Here is a 10,725-nt window from a genome sequence, read left to right as displayed (position 1 = left end):
GACATACCCAAGACTTCAAAAAAGTCTAAGGACAGCTTTGAGAACAGGTAATTCCTGGTGAGTCTGAAGGCTCAGCTCTGTGTGAATCCCTCACCTGCTCCAGGCTGAAACCCTTCACTGCTGTGCCTCCAAGGCAGTCTGCTCAGGAAAGGTGCTTTTTTAATTCAAACACTGATTCTCTCTTCACTGACCAAATTTGTTCTTTAGGCAAATACAGCTCTGGTTGTAGAGACAGGTGATGTTTTTTGCTAGGCAAACTTCCAGAGCTGCACAGAGAGAGGGGGTTAAAAGAAACTAAAAAACACCACAGGAACAGAGAAGCAATAAGCAGACAAGCCATTGTTACAGCAGCTTGGATCCTTGCACTTCTTGTGCCTGATCTCTGATTTTCTGGCAAGGGAAAATGAGAAATAAAACCCCAGGCACAGAAGAAGGGCACAGATACTCAGTGCTACCTGCAAAGGAAGCAGATTGGGTATGAGCTGTGTGCCTGACCGTGCTTGCTGTGCTGCAGCTCCACAGCCCAGTGCCATCAGCACACCAACAGCCCTGTCTGACATGGCACTGATGCTGTGCAAGCTCCACAACTCTTCCCTAGGAGCACGAGAGAAAAAAGGCTGCTGGGAGTGGCAGCAAAATCTGTCAGAAGCCTTTCCTAATTACAGAAGCTATGTCCTTTAAATTTCCCATTTACATGTAGAAATTAAGAAAATCCCCAGCAGCAAATATCATCTCTCACCATTTGTTGTAACAGCTCACTAAAGAAATGAGAATAGCAGTTAAAAAAACAAAGCTTCTTTTTTCTATTCTTTTTCCTATTCTTTTTTTTTTTTTTTTAAACCAGGAGAAGTTGAATTAGAGTGAGACACATTATTAAAGCAATAGGGAGACAAGCTGATTTTACAGACTGGTCTCTGCAAAGTCAGACCAGTTGTAGGCACCCAGTTCTGCACAGTGACTGTGCAAGTTTCAGCAATACCAATTCTTATACCAGCTGAGCCAAGGTATCAGGCTTGTAAGAGCCTGATTTGACATAAGATTTGGCATAAGTTTTAAGAATGTAATAAAACAGGATATACATTTCTGTTTAAATGCTTAACTCCACAAATGCCTGCTTACCTAACAGCTTTCCTGTTAAGCCAAGTGGACTCTAGAAATTGTTTTAAGTAGGCACAGCTTCCCCAGTAAAGGAATGCACCCAGCTAGATGAAGTATAGAGTTATAAATACACACATGTGCACTTGACATACACAGTTTAACAGTTATGAACAAGTTATTCTGATTCCTGTCTGTAATGTGTAGACTGATGCACACTAAGGAGGTGGGGAAGAGCATTTTTAAAATATCTTAACATGAAATTGCACATTTAATGAAAATGGAGGGTATGGGGGCAGAGGGGAACACACACAGTTGCTCAAACTTGTGGGTTTTCAACACAGTTCAGAGCAGTTTTGGAGAAGTTTCCCAGAGGAACAGAAGATATTTAGTTATTCCAATCAATGCTGATGTTCCTTTTATAAAACTGAAACTGGTTCTCTGTTTTACATAAGGCATTTGCTCTCCAGTTCTGTGGTTCACCCACAGGAAAACATCAAGAAAAATTACCTGCAGATTTATAATTTCTGACAGAATTTCTGATACTACAACAAACACTGCCACATAAGCCAACTTTATTTCACTGTGAGATATGACAGTTTTTATCTATATTTGGATCCTCCTGAATCAGCATTTATTGCTGCAATAGCTATAAGTGATCTCTCAGTTAAGGCATGGGCTTCTCTGTGGTCCAGCTGTGTCCTGCAGACTGAATGTGCAAGTGCCTATATGTTATTTCTTCCTTTAACATGAAGTTATGAATCAAAGTTTAACTACAGCAATTACAAGTTATGCCAAATTTAATACAAGGAAACATCTTCTAGTTCACTGAAGACTCACACAAAGTGCATAGTTTCAGAAGATGGAGCCAATACACATTCAACTGTTAAGTTTGCAAAATTTAGCTAAATGATATCTTTCCTCAAAGCAGGTGATTCAACAGCAGGTAAGCTCAGTGGTCTCTTTATTCTTGAAGTGATACTCAGATGTTCTAATACCCCTTTGGCACCTCCAATCCCCTGTCAGGTTTGAGAATCTGCATTGTAGGTGAGGTCACTCATGGCAAGGCAGAGCCTGTCACACACAGCAAGGTTCTCTTTTCTTCTTCAGCAACTGCCTTGGCTCACATCTACAGAAAACAACTTGTTACTGACAGATGTGTTCCCCTGGCACAGCCATGGCCCACATATTCTACAAACCAATCCATATTTCCCCCCTTCCCTACACCCTGCTAGCTTGGGGCTTTTCCCCAGTAGCAGCTTCTGATGGGAAACATTTGTTATTTTATAATGAAATCACAGGCTATACTCAAATTATCCCTTTCCCCCCAAAAAAGTCTCCTAGGAACAAGATTAGTTAGATACACTCTAAACCAAATGTGCTGGAAGAAAAGACCACCATCCCATGTTGTATTACATTTTTTGTTATTAAAAAAGCCAAGAAGAAACCCTTGGTAAGAGTGGAGCATATTAATTATGACAAGACATCATGACATACCAACCAGTGAGATTAAAAGGCCGCTAATAACACTTTTTGTAGTAATTAGTGCAAGATAGTTATCCCATATAAACAAATATTTGATGGTAGACTTCAATGATAAACAATTCACTTGATGACATTTACATATAAATACACATAAATAAAAACCTGCATCATTTAGGTTTGTAGTTAACAAAAAAGTATGGTCTGAAATGAATTAAATGTAATTGTGTCTAGCTAGATCAAAGATCTTCCTATAATGATACTCAAATATGTGGAGTATGAAAAGCATAGATGTACAATTCTCAATTTAGTAAAGTACTACTCTATAAAACAGAATCATGAAAACAGCTCTTACATTTTAATGCAAAGTATAAAATTGCATATTTACATTTACATACACTTTTCTGAACTACATCGGGTAGCTCATGGTAAAAAAACATCCCTTTTTGAAAATCTTGCAAAAAATACATCAACTGCAGATATGATCGAAAGTTACTAAGTTAGCAGCTGACATAACATCTGTAGTAAAAAATATATTTTAGGAAAATACCTGGAAAAATCTAAACACCAATAAACACTTTAAAACTATTTTTGAAGTAAAAATTGTAGCAAAACCCAGAAGAAGCTAGCAAGGATAACAAGAACTATTGCATATTGCTCTTTAAGAGCCATGTAGGGACACAAAACAGAAGCAGCAGGTGTGGTAGGAGTTTTGTCATGTAACAAAGTGGAAACTGGAGGGAACAGGAAACCAGTTATCCAACTTCTTCTCTCTTCTGTTTATTACCATTTTTATGGGAGAAGTGTAAGAGGATAAGAGAATCCCTCTCCCTGAGGATATCCTCCATCAAAGGCTAAAACAAATTGGTAAAAGGAACCCAATTTCAAGAGCCTTTGACCCCCAACATAGAAACTTTTACCATACGTACTTACAGTTCAGTGGACAATAAATCAGATTATTACACTACAAGTTGCAGGTTAACTTTAAGAGTTAACACTATTTTGCAATATGAAGTGCTTCTTAATATATGTATCTATATAATATATAGATATTTGTAAAATACTCGTGCAGATTTGATAGAACCAACTGTGGAAATTGCTCTCTCCAGTCTTTTCTTCCCATTAACAGATCTTTACCTCCACACAAGAAAGTTCAGGATTCAACAAGGATTTCCACAATATGATCAAGGTCATTAAGATCAGATTTACAATTAGAGTTAGAAGCTGTATTTGTTGGAGAAGGAAATGTTTCAAGACTATCACAGTGTCCCATTTTTGTGTTGCTCATCATGCCAGTTAACATAGTATCAAGATCATAATAAGAATTGTCAACTTCTGAAAACAGATCTTCAACAGTATTAGGACTTTTATTCTCCAGTGTCTCAAATATTTGATCTAAAGATTTTTGAAAGTTTCCTTTATTTTCTTGTGGACTCTCCATTTCCCACACGTTGCTCTGCAGGTTTCTTGGTGTTTGCACTGCAGAAGCTGTTGACATAGTTTCTGAATTATCTTGTGCCTGGTCACTCTCAAAGTCTTTATTGAAGGTACCATAGGCTGGCCCATGCTTTCCCTCAGCTTGGTGATCCCTAGATGAACGACAGAGGATATCTGTGGAAACGAGACGATCCAGGGATGCCTGCCCTGTGCTCTGTGTATTTATCATCTGCCAAGTCCCATCTTGGGTCATCTCCTCCTGGATCTGCCGTACCGTGTTGGCGATGAGCACCGAACGACAAAGGTTGGGTTCCACCAGCATGTGACACAGCTGAAGTTTAACCAAGGACATGTCTAGGAGTGACTGCCGCTGCAGATTGTAGGAAGGAATAGCCTTAATACCAGCCAGAGTGCCTTCAATATCTTCTTCACCATCAAAACATTTTCTCTTTAATCCTCGCACAAACATTGTGTCCTGTTATAAAACCCAAACAAATAAAAAAAAAATCATGTACAATATAAACAGTTCAAGAGGGAGGAGGAAAAAAATGGTACTAAAAAAGAGAATAGCGAACTTTAATCTTTTATTAAAAAGAAACATCAGAATTGTCATACCATGTTCTAGAATGGCCAGTGTGGTACAACAGGGGTCAGGAACGTGTGGACCAGGTCCCAAAGGCGACATTCGGGAACCAGGGGTGAGCAGGTCCACAAGGCATCAGAGAGGGCAGGGGCTCTGAGCTCCCACAAGGCATCACAGAGGGCAGGGGCTCTGAGCTCCCACAAGGCATCAGAGAGAGCAGGGGCTCCCAGCTCCTGGCTCCCACAAGGCATGGCACTGGAGAAAGCGCCCATTGAGCTCCACACTTGATGCCAGCCAGGAGCCAGGAGCTGCTGCCTCGCACAGAAGCAAACATCTCACCTGCTGCATTTCCCTTACTCTGCTACAGAGGCAGTTTCTCCTCATTCCTCTCTGCCAGTAGAGTTTCTACTGGCATGCTTAACCTCTGATTTTGGAAATAAAAATACAACCTGGCACATCATCTTTAAAAGATTTGATCCCTCCAGAACATTAATATGCCTAATAGAGTAACATGAAAAAAACCCCATGGGCAGCACATGTGAAAAGATTAGCTTATTTGGCTACAAAGACAGCAATATCTAGATTTGTTCCATGTAACTTGAGACATTCAGCAGAGGTGCCCAAGGCAGTCCTTCTGGTTCTCTTCCTTAGGTGAGTAAGTGAACTGAGTAATTCCAATAAGAACTGGGCAAGTCCAGTAAGGACAGTCTCAGTCATCCTCTGTATGGGCATCTGTACTCCTTTCCCACTGACTGTAATACAGGAAAATTCCTGTATTCATAGCTTGGGTACACCAGCTAAAAATTAAAAATACACAGGGTGCATGCAGGCTTTTCAGTATTCACAGCTAAATTCACTTGCTGAATTACACAAGGGGTAGCTCTCAAGTATCAGTCTCAGCTCTTCTGAACTGCACTAATTTTGACAACAGTGCCCCATGCAAATATTGCAGGTGGTCTCTTGGAATACAAAGTATTTTTTTTAATGCAGTATATATCACTTCTGTAAGTCTTAAAAAAATTGGGCTGCAAATGAAAGGTGATACCTGATCTTTACATGTACGCATCTTCCTTGTTTTCCTTTAAAATCTTCTGTCCTTAGAATTCCTGTTTGCCCACTGTTTGGGGGCTTTTTTCCAAGGCAGTGATCCAAACAAAACAGTTTTTCAACTAAAAGCTGATCAAACCGAAATACTATTGCAGTGTCTTTCTATATAACCTCCAATTTTCTTTGGTAAGCCCTAAACCCTGCCTTGCTTTTCTGGTTGCTACGGTACATTCCACGTATTTTCAAGGAATTCTCTCACAGCTTTTTCAGAGACACTAAAAATCCACCAAAGGGCAACAACACTGTTCCTTTCAAAATACATTACTTGCTTATCTACTGTGAAAACCTGGGGATAGCACAGTAGCCAGATAAACACTTGGTCTGACTCTGTACAACACTTGTAACAGTGCTGTATATATCCATGAAATAACCTTCACTGGGATTTGCCAGCTCTTAAAAGATTTCTTTCCACTGAAGGTACAAAACTCTTTAGAAATCATAACGTGCAGAGACTACAATATAGAATAAACCTGGTCTTGCAGTCATTTTTCATAACTTCTTAAAAGCTATCCATGGATTAGATATGTATTAAATACTTTGGATGTTGCTTCTGAAATTTTATCCTGAAACCCAACATATTTCCATTACTCCTTTTAAATACTTGATATTGTTGCTCTATAGCTCCTTTTCCAGATTTTCAGACATTCCTGCAAACTTCCTATCAGAGGATATCCTATTTAATTTTTCCAACACTTCTATGTACAGTAATTTCTGAACATACCCTTCCTGCCCCATGTGAAACAACCTCTAGAAACATCTTTTGGGACTGTTTACAAATCATGTATGATTACATCATCAAACATTAAACACTGTGCAGAGTTTGAAGCTTCTTTTATTTCAGCTTACATTCTTGTGCAGAGTAATTAAAACTTCAATTGAATGTTAACCTGGTTTTCATATATCTATAATTTGGCATTTCTAAGGCACACCAAGAGAACAGAGCACAGGAGAAAACTTGAAAATAAGAATAAAAAAGAATACATCACACACACTTGGGCACCTAGAAGCAGAGGAAAAACATTTATCTATTCTTAAAGATAAACCTTTCACAGCATTCACTGATTTTTTTCTAACACTTGCTTTCAATTAGTATCTTACATCATAAAGCCAGTTTTTTTGCCATCCTGTTCTTGCACAGAGCACCAGGTCAGGGTTTCATTTAAGAAGCAAAAAGTGACGTACCAGGAATGGTGTTTGATGCAGTCCTTCCTCTTCTCCCATGCTACTGAGCAAGAGTCCATGCAGTACAAGTGACAGCACCACCTGCCAAGCACAGGGAAGCAAGCAGGATGTCAGGCAGGACAAGGCAGTTTTCCTTCAGTATCTCTGTCCTGTAGGATGTGAGCATCATTCCCACAAACATGAATAGTACCATTAAACCCAATGCACAATTAGGGCACAAATGTGATTTGGCCAACAATACTCCCAGAATCTGCAGCAGGAGGAAAATGCCAGTTTAATTCCAGGTCTTAGGCTACTGCCCTGACCTTTGGACCAGCATTTGCCTTATGCCTACAGCTCTGCCACTTAAAGAGCAAACAAAAATTTTCATATAAACATTAAAGTTCATTAAAGTGTACACAAAAAAAAGGTAATGAAAGCAAGTCTTCCTTACTTTTATTACAAAACTAGAGTTTTCACCTTTGTTGTACAAACTCATGTGTATCTCTGTAGCATCTAGAGAAAATGAGGTGGCACTAACACAAAACTCCAACACAGCAAAACATGAGAGAATTTTCCTATACCTGCACAGAAACTTTATGACTAAGATTTACTTAGCAAGATGACAATAATGAAAGTAATGACAGTAATTAAACTGCTTTAACAATAAAGGCTGAGTTTTTAAAACCCATTTAAATCATAATAAGATTTGATATCTCAAATACAAATTCCCATCACATGCAACAATTCCCTGAACTACTGAAATGAAAAAGAATGCTGTTCCAACAGGCTATAAAAACTTTTATAATAAACTATGGAAACAATTCAGATACTTTTCTAGACATGTCTGTGCAGTACAAGACAGTTCTGTGTCTGCAACTGAAATGCATACCTGGAAAAGAAACAAATTAAGAGGATGCACATGGACATCTGTTCTTATTTTCTGTTTTGTGTAGTGACAAACAATTTTTCAAGATTGCTTGCTCTCAAATGGAGGGGGAAGAAGGTGGATGGCAAAGGACTAGGGGGTGGGACAGCAGAAAAATGTCTTTCCTCAAGAAGCTGTATACTCGTTAAAATACTACAATGGGAAAAACAAAACACCTTTAACATTCTCAAGCCAAAAGCTTTTGACTTGATCCCAGATATCCAAACTAAATGATGTTATGTCATGGAAACTGTATTTCAAACAACTCATAGTCTCTTTTTAATGGACTCAGCTCACAGCAGCTAAAGCATTTCAAGGCATCTGAACTACAACTTCAGTCAGACACCCTATCAAGTCAATAAACTATCTCTTATTTCTGGCAAACACTTTATGACACTGTAAGAGTTCAGAAGTTTTTGCTCCCCAGGTACACTTTGAACACATTCTATAAATGAAAAGTGATCTTTCTGAGAGCCTGTGTCTAGTAAGTATTTGAATCCCAAAATTTCTACTTTATTGGAGGGTAGGTGACAAGGGCATAAGCAAACGTCCAACACCAAACATCCCCCCACCCCCCTGCCAAGAACCACAGGTAAAGATTGTGCAGTCATGAGAAAAACAAATTGATATTTGGTACATCTGACAATTTTAGAGGGAGAGGCTGTGGCTGTTTGCCTCCCAAGATATTGGACAATGCAGGAGGGGACCGTTGCTGTTGGTGAAAGAGCCATTATCACATCCACAGCCTAAATGACATGGGATGCTGGCAGACCAGGCCAGTCTGTAATCTATTATCTATTTACATACTACAGAGGGAAAGTTTTCTCATGCAATATAATAATGTGCAAAACCTGCTGCATGTGATTCCAGGTTCTTCCCTAGGTCAATAACCAAACCACGTGGACCTCTGTTAGTATAAAGCATTAGCCATTGTGCAAAACCTTTTTTGGTGCTTCAGAGTCAAGGTGTTCAAAACCCCCTGGTAATTTCAAGCAGCACCTTTCTCCATCCAAGAGGCAGAATCTGGATGAGCTACATCATCTCCTTTCTTCCTCTGCTACCTCAGTGTCATGAGCCCAAACTTTGTGTATTCAACTAAACTGCTGTTTGAAACAGCTATGCAAAAAAAAATGTTGTCAAGGAGACAGCAGCTAACTGCAGCACAGTGCACTCAGGGAAAAGGAGTTTTGTGGGTTTTGTTGTTTTGCTTTTTTTAATAAATAATAGCACAGCATTATGTAATTCATTACAAGTTTTGCTTTTAGGATCAACAAATTCCCAGTCTGCTTTACAAAAAAAGGTGCTTGAAATTTGATCCAATTCTTATTAGAGCATCCACTTAAGACATTCCAGGTTCACACTCAATTTGGACTCATAGTGATATGCTGCCAAAGAGATAGTTAAGTACTTAAGGGAAAAAAGCTGCTTCCCACTAACTGGGCTTACAGAGAAGATAGGGAATTTCAGCAGTGCTTATCTTTAGGAGAAAGCAGACAAGACGTACCCAGGCCAGTGCTGGAGGTTCAGTGAAGCACGGTGCTGCTTTTTGTACAGCCCTAAGTACAGTGATGATGGTTAGCACGGGAAAGCAAGAAAGGGCCGCATCTCCCCTCTACCACTCTAATCCTCTCTACTCCAACACTGTATTTTCTAAGAACCGTGGGAAGGAACCAAAGCTCCGTGTAACAGTGGAGAAAAAGACGGAAAGAGAGCTACTCCTCCTCTTTAGCCATGCACGTGTGCCCATGTGGTGGTGTCGAGGTGTAAGGTGGGATGCAGCCACAGCAGAGAGATGGTAAGGCCAGAAGCATCGTTATTCACACTGGAACAAAGGCCCCTGTGAAGCACTGGGGTCTGCCCACCCCCGGGGCGTAGGGGGCTGGCAGGCACCTCTTCGGCACTCGAGAGATTTGGGAAGGGGTCCCAGCACCCGGGGAAGGAAGGGCAGGCTGGGCAGATGGGGCAGGAGCTCCGGGACACGCAGGTGGGGGCCGGGAGCGCTGGGCAGGGGGAGCCCGCAGAGCCGGGGGGAGAGGCGGGACCGGGGCGGGGAGCGAGGGGGAGCTCCCCGGCAGTGGGAGGGCAGCGGAGCGCCCGGGAGAGGCGCGGACGCTGAGGGAGCGCGGCTGCGGGAGGGACCGAGCGGAGGAGAAGTGCGGAACGGGCCCCCTGTCCCGCCGCCCCGGCCCCCTCAGCGCTCCCGGCGGTTACTCATCCCCCGCGCTCTCGCCGCCATTTTGAATCGATCCCGTCCCTTCTACGGGTTCCGCCGGCACCGGCTTCCCGCGGATCCGACCCAGCCCAGCCCGACCCAGCCCATCGTACTCACCGCCTTGTCACTGCTGTCGCCGGCGCACGCCCGCACAGGATCTCCGGCTCGGCTCCCGCCTCACCGTCCGCTCCGCGCCCGAGGGACGGGCGGGGCCAACCGGCCCCGCCTCCCCCCGCCCGCCATCTTATTGTCAAACCCCACAAAGGGACCCGCGTCCGCCGAGGGCGGGCCTTCCCCAGAGACCGCGCCCACCAGGGAGCGACAGCGGCTGCTATTGGCTGTCGCCCGGCGCTGCAGGCGCCATTCGCCGCTGTGATTGGCTACAGCGCCCGCCTGTCCCACCCTCGGGCTCCGCCCTCGAAGGCTGTGGGGTTGCCATGGCAGCCGGGCCCTGCCCCTCGGCCGTGAGAGGCTGAGGGAGGCGGGGGCGGGGGGGAGGCGGGGCCGCCCCGATTTCAAATCGCAGCCAAGGCCCCGCGGTGTGTCTGGGCTCCCGGCCACGGGCTCCGGCGGGAACAGGTTCAGACCTGGCCGTGCTGCAGCCCGCGGGGAGCCCTGGCGGGGGAGGGGAGAGCGAGCGTTGGCCGCCCCGGTCCAGGCTTTCCCCGCCGTCAGGCGCCACTTCCCTAAGGGCCGGAGAGACCCGGTGCTGCGCCCCGC

The 10,725-nt window shown here is 43.1% G+C and overlaps 1 protein-coding gene across 1 annotated transcript; it reads right to left on the bottom strand.

Moving 5' to 3' along the window:
• Positions 1-1,653: 1,653 nt before the first annotated feature.
• On the bottom strand, positions 1,654-10,258 carry CDCA4 (cell division cycle associated 4). Its single transcript, XM_064715342.1, has 3 exons — positions 10,123-10,258; positions 6,887-6,967; positions 1,654-4,489 (listed from the first exon to the last, which is right to left on the bottom strand). The coding sequence occupies exons 2-3, from the start codon at positions 6,923-6,925 to the stop codon at positions 3,731-3,733; spliced, it is 798 nt and encodes a 265-aa protein (XP_064571412.1). The 5' UTR covers positions 6,926-6,967; positions 10,123-10,258; the 3' UTR covers positions 1,654-3,730.
• Between the last annotated feature and the right edge of the window lie 467 nt (positions 10,259-10,725).

Source organism: Zonotrichia leucophrys, chromosome 5 (genome assembly GCF_028769735.1).
Source record: "Zonotrichia leucophrys gambelii isolate GWCS_2022_RI chromosome 5, RI_Zleu_2.0, whole genome shotgun sequence".
NCBI lineage: Eukaryota > Metazoa > Chordata > Aves > Passeriformes > Passerellidae > Zonotrichia > Zonotrichia leucophrys.
This window is presented reverse-complemented; position numbering and strand designations above follow the sequence as displayed.